The sequence below is a fragment of the Crinia signifera genome, chromosome 12 (assembly GCF_055691185.1).
Source record: "Crinia signifera chromosome 12, ASM5569118v1, whole genome shotgun sequence".
Classification (NCBI taxonomy): Eukaryota; Metazoa; Chordata; class Amphibia; order Anura; family Myobatrachidae; genus Crinia; species Crinia signifera.
In genome coordinates, this window is record NC_139228.1 from 23824811 (window position 1) to 23840416 (window position 15606).

A 15606-nucleotide genomic window follows, 5' to 3' on the forward strand; every position below is an offset into this window, starting at 1 on the left:
TACCAAAGATGGTTCCCAATACACTGCATGAAGGAGACCATTTCTGACAAATAATTCCAAATAGAAAATGGAATTTCTATTTCTATAAATTGGCTGTATACATTTTGTTTTGCATACTGCATACACCCCTACTCCCTTGGAATAGTCCGGTAGGTCGATATAACAACAGGTAAGATGTCAACCATTCAAATGTATTGATAACAGATGCAGGTACAATAATAATACAATACTGTGCTTTACAACATTGCATTCGCTGGCAAAAAAACAGCATTCCCCGTTTCTCTCCTGTTACCACAGCTCTCGTACCTGACCATTCCCACCTACTTGTAGGCAGTACATAGCATTTACTGCAAGTCATATTACAATCCCCATAAAGTCAGCTTCTATGCAATTTCTGGAATTCTAAAAGTTTTTATGCCGTTTCCGTAAAGAGCAAAATAAAAATCTGGAAAAAAGAACCATCCATTTTGTCTCCGTTGAGACAGGCCAGATATGGGGACATTTTAGGGCAATTTCAGACCCTTAAATCATCTTGTTAAGTGATGTGTTGCGTAGGCAAAAACAGCAGATTTTCTGGTCTAAAGGAGAGACAGTGTATGGTAGGATCACAACGGTGTGTTAGAGAAACATTGACTGTTTTTTTTGCTGAAAATGTAGAAGCAGTGTAATAAGCCAGGTAGACACGATTCACTCCACGAGCGATATCGTTAATGATTTCTGTGTAACGATATAGTGCATACAGTGACATCATCCCATACTTGCCTACTTTTGAAAACTAGTTTCAGGGAGATTATAGTTGGTAGTATAATTTTGCACAGCGCCCCATGAAGGGGGCGTGTCATGCTCCACCCAAAGGGCGTGTCTTCTTCCATATATGGAGAGATTTTGAAAAGAGATTGTGAACGTGGCAACTAGAAGCGTGGGTGTGTACTGCTACATCTGAGAGGAATCTTTTCCAATTACTTATATCCAAATGTAGATGAGCCCCAAAGCAGTTAGTAAGAGATACTATACTTGGTAAAGTGCTGGGAAATGGTGCTAATGATTCAATGTAATTGTATCTGTTTCTCATCCTTTTTTCCCAAAAATTTTACAGTGTAATGTGATCTAGGTGACATGAGGGAGATTGTTAGACTAATGAGGGAGAGAGGGAGATTGCTGCTATGTCAGGGAGTCTCCTGCAGAATGCAGGAGGGACGGTAACTAGTATGTAACAGTGTAATGTGGGCTAGGGGACATGAGGGAGATTGCTAGACTAATGAGGGGGAGAGGGAGATTGCTGCTATGTCAGGGAGTCTCCTGCAGAATGCAGGAGGGACGGTAACTATATTGTAACTGTGTAATATGGGCTAGGTGACATGAGGGAGATTGCTGCTATTTCCAGGAGAGTAGACAACTATGCATCATCCTGTCCCTGCTCCGCACATGCAGTCATCAAAGACATAGCCACAATTGAGCTGCATGTACAGAAGAATGGGGACGTCGCTAATGACCCGCGGAAGCACGCATCGTTAACGATACAGGGCTCACACACTAGATGATATTTCAAACAATATCGCTAGGAAGGGCCACAATGAGCGATACTGTTTGTTCATTGCAGACATAACAATAGTGCATATTTTTCCCAAACTGCAGAGTCGTGCGCACCTTGGCGGCATGATTACCTTATGTGTATATATGATGTCATAGCAGACACTATTATCTGTGCCATCTTGCCCCAGCTTTGTCCAAAAACAGCAGTGATAACAACTATGCATAGTCCACAATTTTGCCCACTGCAAACCTTAACCTACCCTACGTGAGAATGCCCCGTTACAGTGGAAACTGGCAATCTACACTGGGCAAATGGACTTAAAGTACATTCACCCCTGCATCGGACCACTATTGGTTAATATACTTGTGTGATGCTCTACTTGAGCCATTCCATGAAAATGAGTAAAACATCCCATACATGCTGCCAATCAGCAACTGGGTAATGTCCAAATATAGCCACTCATTAGCGCTCGTGCTGGGAACCATCATAATCCATTCGTCGCACCAGCCCCTGACCACCCACACACACAATTATAATTTCTCAAGAGTCAAATATTATTATTCTCTGATCTAGCAAATGACTAAACATTTTAACAGACAGCAACCTGTTCACTGTATACAGGTAAAGGTGCTTTCAGAGCAAGAACTGGGCGAGGACGATGCAATCAGATGGAACTGTCCTGGGAGAGAGGAGAAGCCTGTGTCAGACAGATCTCAGGTAGCTAGTTTGTATCTGGTCCAAGTGCAGATGCTAGTGGTGGCATCGCTGCTTTGGACAGTTCCCTGCTTGTTGTAGCTGTGTAGACCCCTTGCATTAGCATAAGGTAGTAAATCAGGCATTACGTAAGCTGAGCCACTACTATTTATTCAGTTGGATGCTGTTTGCAAACACAAAGCACAGTATTTGTTATTCAGTGGTTTGTGTGAAATCAAGTGGCAGTTTTATATTTGGCAGTACGGACGGTGTAATGGTTAGCATTACTTCCTCACAGCACTGAGGTCATGGGTTAATTCCCACCCTGGCCCTACCTGTGCGGAGTTTGTATATTCTCCCCATGCTTGCGTGGGTTTCCTCCGGGTACTCCAGTTTCCTCCCACAATCCAAGAATATACTGGTAGGTTAATTGGCTCCCAACAAGATGAACCAAAATGAATGTGTGTGCGTGTACAATGTGGTACTCACACACACACACCAGGGTGTTATTCTGGTTCACTCCTTCTGGCAAATTCCATCTTAAATGGACAAAACCATGTACACTGCAGGGGATCAGATGTAAAATGTGCAGAGAGAGTTACATTTGAGTGTGTTATTTTGTTTCTGTGCAGGGAAAATACTGGCTGCTTTATTTTTACACTGCAATATAGATCTCACTTTGAAGTAAAACCCAACTCTCTCTGCACAAGTAACATCTACCCCACCTGCAGCACACATGGTTTTGTCCATTTGAGAAGGAATTTGCCAGAAGGAGTGAACCAGAATAACCCCCACATTCATTCTATGGTTGTGTATTTTCACCTGGCAACATATTAGCAGTCAAGTGTTTAATAAACTGACAATTGATACATTGCACCATTGCTATGGATCCCAGGTACAAAACTAGCATCTGACAGTTAAATAATAAATGCGACTTGATTTGCAATGTTTAAATACTGCACATTATACATTTTTAATTTGGAAAACTATAAATTAATTTCTGCATGTTAAAATGATTATTTTCCTTAAGTTGGGGAACAACCCTCAGTATAATCCCATACAGCGCACACACTATCAGGGTAACTAATAATGACAAACTATTGTACATTATATTTAAAGTTACTATGTAAAAGATTTTCACTAAATATTTCTGCAAATAATAACATTGGCCAAGCTCTCGTGCCCGAAATGGAAGATCCATTAACTGATACTTGTCTGTCATTATTTATTGATTCATTATTTATCTATTTGTTCTAAAACTATCATCACAACACTATGTAATTGTACTGTACTCCATACACTGATTTATTGGTGTTCCCCACTGTAACAGTGCGATATACAGAGCAACCAGAAAGCAGCTGCAGCTGTGTGACAGCCAATCCCGCAATTACACCCTGGTTTATTTCCTATATTGCAATTGTTATTTTTACTTTTGAGGAAAATCTGCAATCATCTATTTCTTTTTCTTGCATCCGAACTCCAAGTTCATTTATAATGATAACTGTCTGTGATACACAATTTATAAAACAAGAAATGTCATCACTGTTTGTTTCTTAAATAGAAACATATTAGCACTATTAAATGATTATGTTCCAGATTTCTGGTAAGTTTCTCCATAATGATCAGATGCATATAAAGTACTACACTTCCTATTGTGTACTCGGTTCTTTTCTGATGTGTAACCAGAACCTTCTTACTTCCCTTCTGTGGGATGTATCATGTATGCTTTCAGTGATCTGTGCTTGGCCAATTCTCACCTTCCTTGGAGATCTCACCAAATTCTTTTTACTTCCAGTACCACCTATGTACTGGTGAAACCCAAATTCACCTGTCCTCCCCTGACCTCTCTCTCTGTACGCTCCAGTACAGTATTGTGCAGGGAAGGAGCCACCCTACAAAATCCTGACCTGCATCCGTGCATTTGCTTAACCATTAAGGGAGGTGATTCCGCTTGCCTCGGTAAGCAGCAAAATTTGCTGCTTTCAGAGTGTCGAAACGCCACCCGCCAGACGAGTGAACGCCAGCCCCCCCCCCCCCCCAAGCCATACAATTGTCCGCACCGGCATGCGAATGGATGTGTATACCAGGGTTGCCTACTTTTAAAGTCTCCTCTGCGGGTAACTGTCAGTGACACTTCAGGGGGCGGGTCTAGATGTAGACATCATCAAACCCTGCCCCCCAACATGGCAAATCTCGCAATTTTTGGGTCTTCAAGAAGTGGGCAGGGCTAAATGGCGTGATTTCCATACACCGGTATCCAGGAGGGTTGCCCACCTTTCCGGCCCTAATGCTGTGTACACACGGGGGCGATAGGGGCTGAAATCGCTGGGAATATGGACGCTGAGCGACCATATTGCCAGTGATTGGAGTGTGCACCAGCGATAAATCGCCGGGTGCGCGCTCCCGTTTTCAGCCCCTGAATGGTCGCTGGTCGGAGGAACATGCTCCTCCGACCAGCGACATCCCCTGCCTCTTCACCCAGCAGTGTTTAAATTTTCATCTGCGACCATCTCTGGTCGCAGATGAAAACGGGACACGGGGCAATGTGATTGCTGAGCAATATATTGCCAGAGATATTTCCCCGTGTGTACGCACCTTAAGTGTGTTGTTGTTCAACCCCCAGGAATGAACCGCATTGTTGCATGTAAAGCAGTTACTACATCCAACTCAGACTGTAAGCATTTAAATGTGATGCACTTTGCATTTATCATCATGGAGACTGTGTAAGAGAAATCCGTTTGAAAACAGTTTATTTTTTGCTTTTGGTCTTGTAAAAAAAAAAGAGGTATTAAAGGTACATTCCATTTCATTTTATATGGGCACTTGTGTTCTTTGGGCCTCATTCAGAGATGTATTTAAATGCAATGTTTTACGGGTATGCCCATCGCCGTTCTCCGCAAGAGAAGATCTGTTTCTGCAGCAATGGCTGTAGTGTCCCCTAAACTGCAGCTGCTGTTTGTGGGTGGGGAAGGAGAGATGCCGCCCAGCGTTTTCTAGTCATGCCGAGGCCAGTGGATGCAGCTTTACTGGTCCTGACAGTTATCAAACACGCAGACCACCCTGCAAGTTACAAGAATGTCTTCAAGATAATCCAATGCTGTGCAGACGCCGGCAGGAGGTGTCTAGTTACACAGGACGCATGCTGAAACATTAACGTATTATTGTACCGTACAATGCATCGATCTCTGAATCAGGCCCTTTGTCTATTTGACACAACTGGAATGTTCTAAACCCCTCAAAAAGCAGCATTCATAAAATATTATGATCTATCAATTTATGTCAAAACCAAAGACATTTGTATCCTGAACAGGAGCTGTCATGTAAGTGTGGCATGTATACAAAGCAGCAGCTCAGCCAATGAGAATGTGCAAATGCTAACAACTAACTCTGCAGTAGAACTAAACAATGGTTTATGAAGTTACAAATGCACTACCCGTGCCTGACGTGTAACGTAACACCTGTAGGCTTCTAACTTATCCGTTAAATGATAATAAAATAAAGAACCCTGAAAACAGGATGACCACATTTGTAACATTCACAACGCGATAATGGGGTGATTGCAAAAGCAAACTCCTTCTTTAATGTACAAAATCATATGCACTGCAGGTGGGGCAGATGTATCATGTGCAGAGAGAGTTACATTTAGGTAAGTTATTTTGTTTCTGTGCAGAGCAAATACTGGTTGCGTTATGTTTACAATTTAGATTTGACCACACATAACCCAAATGTAACTCTCTGCACCTGTTACATCTGCCCCACCTGCAGTACATATGGTTTTGCCCATTAGAGAGAGCTTTTTCTAGCCAACCTGAATTAGCCTCTAATTATATTGCTGTAGTTGGTTTCCCCAGGCTCATTATTACTGAGTAATCTGCAATGGATCACTGGTATAGTTTGTACGGTAAAGAGAAAGATTATGAAAGCTGTACACAAGGGGCGTGACTATGGGGCCCTGAGCTTAGAGGGGCCACCTTCCCTGTTACAGTTACATGTGCTATATACATTTTTCACCACTGGGAGGTACATAGTGGCCCTTACAAACTTTTGCTATGTGGCCTACAAACATTTAGTTACGCCGCTGGCTCTAATTGAGATAATTTATCAACATATCCTGTACAGTTATGCAATTCTTGTCAAGTGTCACCCCATATTTCAACACAAATCTATAATTGTGATGCATAGCCTCATTACACTTCCACAGTACCACAATTGTCAATGTGTCTTACACATGCTAAATTATAGCATCCTACTGCAAGTCCCAGCTGTAAGTGTATGGGCTCCGGTAAATGCCTGCTCCTATTTCCCAACCACTCAATATTATGAGTTAAGATAAAATGTTTAAGGGACCGCAGTTAGGCATAATTTCCTTTTACCATTAAGGATAGCAATATACTTGATAGATGTGGTAATTAAATTAGTGAGTTCTGCCTTTAATGCATATGGTACTGACCTCGAGGAAGGTCTAGGGGTTTTTGTCTCTACCGTATTAGCACATTACTGCTGCTTCGCCCTGGTGGTTCAGAAGATGTCTGAGGGCATTCTCTGAGGACATGTCATACCCAGAACACTGCAACAAGAGAGACTGGCATAGATGTGAATGTGACCTTGGAAAACTCATTTTTTATCAATGCTAGCATATAGTTCTGCTTCCAAAGCCATTTTAGCAAAAGTACGTGTGTTTGTTTCAGAACGCACCCTATCTCGGAAATTAAAGGAAGCCCTGGCTACAGAACGTGCGTTCTCAAGCACACTCTGCTTCTCCTTGCAGATCTGTTCACTACGCTCAAGTTTCTTCTCTATGGACATAAGCAGTTCCTGTCTTTTCATGTCCTCGCTCTTCAGGACTTTTTGACGATTTTCCCTCTGGACCTTCTCCTTTCCCAGTCGGCTTTCCACAGCTTTCCTTGCTTTGTGCTGCACTACCTCATCAGCTACCTGAGCGGCATGCTGCAGTCTTCTTTCAGCAGTCTTGGAGAGTTCAAATAAATGCTCTACACGCTGCTTCTCTCTCCGTTCTGCCGCCTGTCTTGCTCTCTGGATTTGCAGTTCCTCCCGCTCCGCCCTGTTCTTCAGTTCTTGGTTTCTTTTACCAAGTAGCTGCTCCACATTTTCCTGCGCTCTATGAAGGTTTTTCTCAAGTGTTCTTCTGCGCTCTTCATTATCGGACTCCTCTCTTTGGGCTAAATCCTGAAGAAGCACCTGGTGCTTTATTTTCTCTATTTTGTTCTGCAAAATTTTGTTGACTTGTAGCTGCTGAGCCTTCTCCTGTTTCTTACTCTGGGCTACGACCAATTTTTCTTGCGAGAACTCCTCATTAAGGTCCAAAGCATCATTTTGTTTCTGCTGTTTGGACTTTTGACTTTTCACCTGGTTTGAGATCTTTTGTTTGCCCTCCACTTTGCCTCTGATCATCTTCTCCCTTTTTAGTTTTTCCGCCTCTCCTTCCCACTGCTCCTCACGGAGCAAATGATCTGTTGTCATTTTACTACGTCTGCTCCTTACTTGAGACTCCAGCATTCTTTGACCTTGTTGTATAGCTCTGTATCTCTCCCTTTCCTCATACTCCTTTCTTATATTTGAAGTCCTTCGCTGGGTTTCCCACTGTAGGTGGGCCCAGTAACGCTGCTCATTCCTGATGTTTTCCTCTTCATGTTTGGCAATCATAATTGCTGCAATCTTCTTATCTCTCTGAGGCAATTCTTGAACCCCTTTCTTCTTCACCTCCTTTACCATCTTCTCAACCTTCTTAGTTGTCTGGGGTGAATGACTGAGATCTCCAAGACTAAAGCTCCTACCCAGGAGAGAATTAACTGCGTCCAGTGTTCTGGACTTTGGGATCAACTGTTCTGTCCTGCCACGAGAACTGTCCCCACTGTATGAAGATGTCATGGACTCTGAGGAGGTTCTACCAGAGATACAATCTCTCATTTTCTGCAGGGAGTCCAAAGACTGACTTTTACTCTTTCTTTGGACAGGAGGAGTAGAGTCCGTCATTGCATCACCAGTACACTGATCATCGTCAGATTGGGAGCATTTTTTAGCCTTGGACACTGTGGAAGGTTTCTTTTTGATGATAGGAGGGTTGCGTCTTGGGGTGACTTTGGAAGGTAGGGATTGGTAGCTATCAGCATCCTTCGAAAGTGTTTTTTTACGTCTTTGATGATCTGAGTAAGGTAGAGTTTCCGATCTCTTAGGTTCTGTAGCAGATGATGGTTCAGCCCGTGAAGGCGCTTTTGAGCTTGATGGTGAGCTCAGGTTGCTGCTCAGCCCCAAGGGCAGAATTCTCCTCTTCTCTTGGCGTATAATCCGTTCCCTTTCCTCCCTACACATCTTTAGCTTTCTCTGTCTCTCTATCTCGTATACCTCACAGAGACCAGTTGCTACCCGCATGGATCTCCCTGGAGCCTCTTTAACTAGATCAGATAGACTTCTAGATAGCAGTTCTACAGGTTTCACCATACAGCGAGCGCAGGCCTCCAGCGAGCGGGGACTAGTCAGCACATAACGACTTCCTTCTGCATCTTGGGACTCAAAGTTATAGAGGTCCAGGTGCAACATTGGAGAATGCTCTCTCTGCCGAACGGTCACTCCCCCTGAGGCCTCCTCCCCTCCTGGATCGTCTGTGGGTTCAGCCATCATTATACCTGGCAGACAGAAAATAGATATAATTATATATATACTTTGCAACCTTGTATGTTCTGTAGGCCAAAATGTGACTATAGTTATGACACTTTAAATAGATTTAATAATGTTAGTTCAATGTATATTATATAATGACTAGAATTAATTGGAGGTGAGCATACGTAAGGAGTTGTAAAATAATTGTGACGATCAACCGCATCCTTCCTTGTATCTGGTATTTACAATCTATTTCAGGGGTTCTCAAACTCAGTCCTAGGAAACCCACACAGTTCACATTTCCAGTTCACACGACAGGTGCACTCATTACTCATTGACACATAATTATTTCACTTGTGATTCTGTGTGGAGACCTGGAAAACATGCATTGTGTGGGGTCCTGAGGACCGAGTTTGAGATCTTCTGATCTATTTTATCATCACAGTCATCACACACTCACACACCAAAGCCAATTCAGTGAACACATTTTGGATTTCCTTGATCTTTATGGAGGATTTATATGTGTGTCACACCTGTTGCTCACTCACTTAGGAATGTAATCTAACTACTGTATATCAATGACCACCAGGCGCCTCAGTCTCACCTCCCTGTTATGGCAGAATGCAATTTGAATCAAGGTTCTTGTCTTACCACAGATTTATCTCAGTCATCATCTCAGAAGAGATCTGCTTCAACAGTACATAGGGCTGTTTCATGTTGGTTACGGACGGTGACTGTAGATCGAAACTGCATGGAGATCAAATGCAGTATCCATAGGTGTTCCTAGGTGGTAACTGGGGAGATGGCACTCAAGGTGCATGCTAGTGCCAAGTTTTACATGGGAAGACTTCTGACACCGTTAGCTAAATATGTTTACGGTTGCTCAGAAGTCTGATGGTGTGAAAACACAATGGTGGATTAGGACTGTAGACAATTCATCAGCTGCAGCATTAACCCTATGTTGCATACTGTTGCAAATTTGCTACATACCCAAACATCTCACTATAAAACATCTAAAACTCAGACAGTCAATCGTTTCATGTTGTGGACTATTTGCTACAGAGCGTTTTGTTTTTGTTTTTTCAAAATAAATATTTTATTTTTTGGCAGTTTTTTTTTTTTTCATTATTTTTTGTGTACAATACAGAAGAAGCATGAAAATATTTTAAAAGATAAAATAAACCATGCAACGAAGGGTTAGCAGCAGTCGCATCAAAAGTTGCAGCTGCCACTGCTTAAAGACCACCTCTGAATCAGAACTTTAATCACTACATGAGCAACATTGATTCCCGCCCCCCCCCCCCCCAATATTTGTGAAAAAAACGATTCCAACTGTATTTACTATGTATTGTACTTGTACCTAGGTTGTTTTACAGTGATAAATAAAGGGTCTGATTCAGACCTCCTTGCTTGGCAGTGTACACTCGCTGCCTATCGAGCGGGTAAGTGCCGCCACCCCCCCCCCCCCCCCCCCAATGAAACCCCCCCTGCTGCCCCCCCTCATCCTCCCGGTTACGTGCATGGGTATTATGTGGGAGGAGAATTCATGACCATCAAATGATTACTCTCCTCTTCAGAAATGGAAGTCAAATGCATCGGCCCGCCTGCAATTTCACAGGGATGCCTATAAAACGCATATGCATAGTACAAAGGGCCTAATTCAGACCTGATTGCAGGACAATTTTGTTCTCAAAATGGGCAATACCATGCTGCACTGCAGGTGGGGTAGATGTAACAGGTGCAGAAAGAGTTAGATTTGGGGGAGTTATTTTGCTTATGTGCAGGATAAATACTGTCTGCTTTATTATTGAACACACCCCACCCAATCTAACTCTCTGCGCATGTTACATCTGCTCATGACAAGTCCAAATCTAACTCTCTGCATATGTTACATCTGCTCATGACAAGTTTAAGGTGTGGTGGCGGTGAATCAGGCCAGGGCGCTCCGTTCTCACACCTACCTGGCAGCACTGTCCACTTGACCCCTTACAAATCACTGGCTCCTTCCAGCCTTAGTTGACATCTTTAATTTATCTCATTCTCTTTACTGGTATTTTCTATCATTATTCAAACATGTGACTTTTATTCATGGGAGATCTACGATCCCATTCCTCAACTCCCAATGCCCTTCAAAGCTTCTTAAGATGCTTGCTATGCTCTCCCCACAAGCTTTATATCCTCCTCACACAACCTTTTAGACCCATTATAGCATTGGGGTGTGGGGGATAAAACATTTGTACCAATGCAGTCTGGGTGTGGACATACATGCACCATTACTGCTGCCATCCCCACGTGATTGGTTTCAGGGAGGGCAACATGGGACTTAGAGGTCCTTGTGCACTACACAGCCTGCAGCCATTGCTAATATACCCCTGACTATAGGACACTGATCACAATCCTCATTCTACTGTATCGGTTGGAGACCACAACCTACCCTTCTGTATCCGTAGTACATCTTTTGGAGGACTTGTACCTAATTTGGGATTTTAATATCGCCTAATCTGTGTCTTTGTGGAATTCCATCTTTTTCTTTTTTATTCAGTAATTTTTATTGATTTTCTGCACATAACAAAAAGTCTAAATCTAGGTTAGACTTACTTGACATAAATGATATGCTGTAGTACAACATATGAACTGCATATTGCAAACAGGCATGAGACATAGATTATAGTCACCAGTTTTGAAATATTCCCATGTCAAGGAGATAAAAAACAAAATACACGAAGGCGCCATTCGGGCACAGCAAGTTATATATAAGCAGGAGTATTTAGAACAAAGATTGTTGGTGTATCAAATGATACAAAAACAGCCTTCTACAAAATAGAAACAAAACAGCAACGGATCAAGAACAGACTATAATAGTGTTGAAGGATCGATATCAACTATTTATTTATCTAAGAATCCCTTTTCAAAAATACCCCCCACCCTGTACAACCCACCCCCAACTCAGGCGTACTTGGATCCCATAAAGAAACCTACCCGTAACCTATAGGAGAAAGTAAATTAGTGGCTCTTAGCTTCTAAGGTAGCTAATTGTACCAAAAATCTAACCTACCCCTCCCATACTACCCACCTTTAATATACTAACTACACTAATGCTAATCTACCTCCTACAGTAAACTAAACCTTCACTCCCCTACCCACCCAACCACCCAAAGAAGGATAATAGCTAGATAGACTGACTGGGGCAACTGGTGGCCAAAAATACCAACATTATTATAGTAAAGGGGTTTAACCTCACAGGAAAATAATTATTATTGTGTCAGATAAGTAACAATATATTTCCAATAAGGCGTAATAGGTGTATAAATGTGGAAATTACCTCTCACATATAACAATTAGTAGCATAGTATGCAATATACTAACTTCTAATTTTGTCTTTTTGTATAAAAACCATTACAGCCGCATCTTAAAAAGTAGCAACTAAATGGACTGACTGGGGCAATGGTCATATACAACAATATAAAAGAAAACCAAAATAAAAATATGTGGAGAGCAAGCAAAAAATAAAATAATGAATATATGAGTAAGAAATATTTAGTCCAGCCAGGCCTTTGGGGGCAGTAGGGCTATGCAAAAAACAATTTCTCCATCACAGAGATGTTACCAATACTAGATTAAGGGATTGTGACATGGCTAAAACAAAGTACATACAGTAACAGAAATCAGGAGATATTCATGGATCTTACAATTTAAGAGGTGTGCGGAACACATGGAATGGCAGGGAGGCTTCCAAAAATTCAGCTTTTCGTCCGGCCCCCCTAGAATGGTGAACAAGTATCCCACATCCCTTTGGAACCCTGCACTCTCTGCAAACCCCTCTCCTCGGCCGCACAAAGTCTTTGGGAGCTGGCATGTCTGTGCTGCTACTGTATGTATGGTTTGAACAAGGTACAGACAGTAGGAGGCAGGAACCCGATAATAGACCAATCACTGCAGGCATGCCGACAGGGGGGTGCTGCGGGTACAGCTTTCCCGGCCCCCGGCCTCTGGAAGGGCTGGGCAGCTCATTGGGGGTGGGGGATATTAGTATGATATTGAAATATTAGTATGATATGTTGACACATGACATTAGGGGATGCAGTTAAAATCCCGGCGGTCAGAATCCCGACCGCCGAAATCCCGACGCTTTCTCCCTCCGTGGGTGTCCACGGCACCCCTGGAGGGAGAATAAATTAGCGTGCCGAGTGTAGCGAGGCACCGGGCCTGCTGCGTGGCGAGCGCAGCGAGCCCGCAAGGGGGGGCGATCCACGTCCCCCCCTTGTCGGGATTTCGGCGGTCAGGATTTTGAACGCCGGGATCCCGACCGCCGGGATTTCATACTGAATCCGACATTAGGGTTGGGGTTATTTTTCATTTTGATTTAGGCTGCAATTAGGGTTAGACTAAAATATGAATTGACATTCCTACAGTCGAAGGTCAATATTCATGTTGAACATGCCGAAATTTTGTCAGTGTCAACATTGTGAATGTCGATCATTCTGACCAAGTTAACATTATGGTGTTGAATAAATGAATGTTGACATACTGGATTGTAACTATACCACACTACTCAGACACTATGCTCCTGAGCCTTATGGCTTCACCTTTCTGTAGCAGTGTGTGATACCGGCTCCTTCTCCCCATCCTCACTGATACTGATGCATGGAGCACAGACATGGAGCTGGCTGGGTCTCTGGCACCAGGGGGCTTTACTTGTGGAGTTTGATAAAAATGTCTGCCTTCTAGTTGCTTAACATACCTTACCTTTTATGGTAAGTATACTTACCTGGCCCCTGTAGGGATCCATGTTCGCTGGGCTGCGTATCTTAGCGAATAGGTAAACGCCACCAATCGAAAGCCCCCCCAACATATTCGCCCATGCTCAGACCTGCACCATCGGCCAGGTGAACGAATTTGTACCTCAGTGCCCACTCTGAATTCGTCCATGTCCATGGCAAATAAAAGACTTTTATTTGCGAACGGTTCAAAAAAAATCATTCAATGGTCGCTGACCATCGAATGATTTTTCGCCTGTATGGCCACATGCAAATGGATGTGTAAATGATCACAGCAAATGCGGCCATATGCTGCTTAGCGAACCAACCTGAATCAGGCCCCTGAAGTATCGCTTATAAATATCTATGCTATGTGGTAAGGATGTTTATTGGGTACTAGGAATGGGGTAAAATACAAAGCTTATTGGCTGACACATTGCAATGTTGAGGAAGGGATAAGAACACTTATAGCACTTTCACATCACACCTAATTACCGGGTTCATGTTGGTTCGACCCGGTAATTTGTGCAATGTCAAAGGGGTTACCGGGTCCTGCAAACCAGTAGCAACACGGCAATATGAACCAGTAAAAAGGAAGGGTACTTACCAGTGCGTTGCTGTGTCCGTTTCACGTTCACACATAGGAGGAGGCAGGGCTTGGAGCAGAGCCAGCTCTAAGTGCAGCCTCCTCCCCCCACCCCCAATGATGCTCCGCCACTCTGCCCCGCCCCCACATGACATCAGCGAACCAGAAATATTGCTGGTTCGCTGAAGCGATGTGAACGGACCAAAATGCAGGGTCGCACCAGGACTGAACCGTTGCACTGTCCCGGTGCGACCCTGCATTTGTGGTCTGAAAGCGGTATAAGTAGACGTTGGTCGTGCCTTGGGCTACCGAAGGAGGCGTTACATTACAGTATGAAATACATTTCTGGTCTGCATGCTGTGCTCCTGTACATTCCCCAGGCCCAAATCAATTCCAGCACCTCTGCCAGATGCTGGACTAATCCCCACTAGCTCAGAGAGATCAATGCAGACTAGATGTGGGAATTAAGGAGGAGACCACAGAGATCCAATGACTGGTACTGAAGTAACATTATACCAAAACCAATGTAATCTATGATTAAATAAAAAAAAATGACATGGACAATATTTAAAACGTAGCATACCATACCACACATAGCATGTATTGTACTTGTAAGATTTTAATTCCACAAATCAGAACACTGGTAGGAAGGATACAAGCTGCATCCAGGAAATGTAGCAATATACACACAGAGAGAGGACAAAGATAAATGGATACATGTGTTATTTAATAACATAATAGAACATCACCATTTACCTTCATTCCCCAATTCAGGATCAACTGTCGGGTGTGTTTAGGAGAGAGATTTCAGCACCACAGCAATGGACAGCAAGCAGATAGCAGGAAGAGGCAGCTGCGCACAACAGCCTGGGCTCAGCAGATGAGGGAGGAGGCTGCGCTATAGAAGAGCTGCTGGCAAAGATCTAGAATAGACAGAGCTGCAGGAGTGGTAGCTTGCTGGAATAGCATACATGCCCACAATGGTGAGAGGGAGGGAGGGAGGCAGATGCACAGAACAGCGATTCTAAACAGGAGGGAGGGCGAAGAATTGTTTAGCACAGCCAGATACGATGGTGTGAATTATTACAACAGGGACAGTGGGAAGGTATCAAGGTTCTAGCACCCCTATAAAGGCCCCCGTACACTGAGCCGAGGTATCTGCTGCTGACTCGCATGGAATACGCCGGCTAATGTCCGACAGAGAGCAGCCGGGCTGCCTGTAACCTGGGCAGCAGGAACACTTACAATACATTGTTTGTGCTCCTTTTGCATATGATGTATCCATACCTCGCAAATGACCCTCTCCAGGAGGGACACAATGCTCTGCTCCTGCCCTTTCCTCTTAATATATGATTGCCATCTCCTGTGTTAAACAGGTTAATTGATAAGAAAGGTGTTTCAACACAGATGATGGCAAT

At 43.4% G+C, this 15606-nt stretch overlaps 1 protein-coding gene across 1 annotated transcript; it reads right to left on the minus strand.

Annotated features, from left to right (window-relative positions):
• Window positions 1-175: 175 nt before the first annotated feature.
• On the minus strand, window positions 176-15089 carry CCDC177 (coiled-coil domain containing 177). The gene is made up of 2 exons (XM_083167282.1): window positions 14945-15089; window positions 176-8871 (listed from the first exon to the last, which is right to left on the minus strand). The coding sequence occupies exon 2, from the start codon at window positions 8864-8866 to the stop codon at window positions 6842-6844; it is 2025 nt and encodes a 674-aa protein (XP_083023408.1). The 5' UTR covers window positions 8867-8871; window positions 14945-15089; the 3' UTR covers window positions 176-6841.
• Between the last annotated feature and the right edge of the window lie 517 nt (window positions 15090-15606).

Coding starts and splice junctions, on each gene's coding strand:
- CCDC177 (XM_083167282.1), bottom strand. CDS start 8,866: ATGATGGCTGAACCCACAGACGATCCAGGAGGGGAGGAGGCCTCAGGG.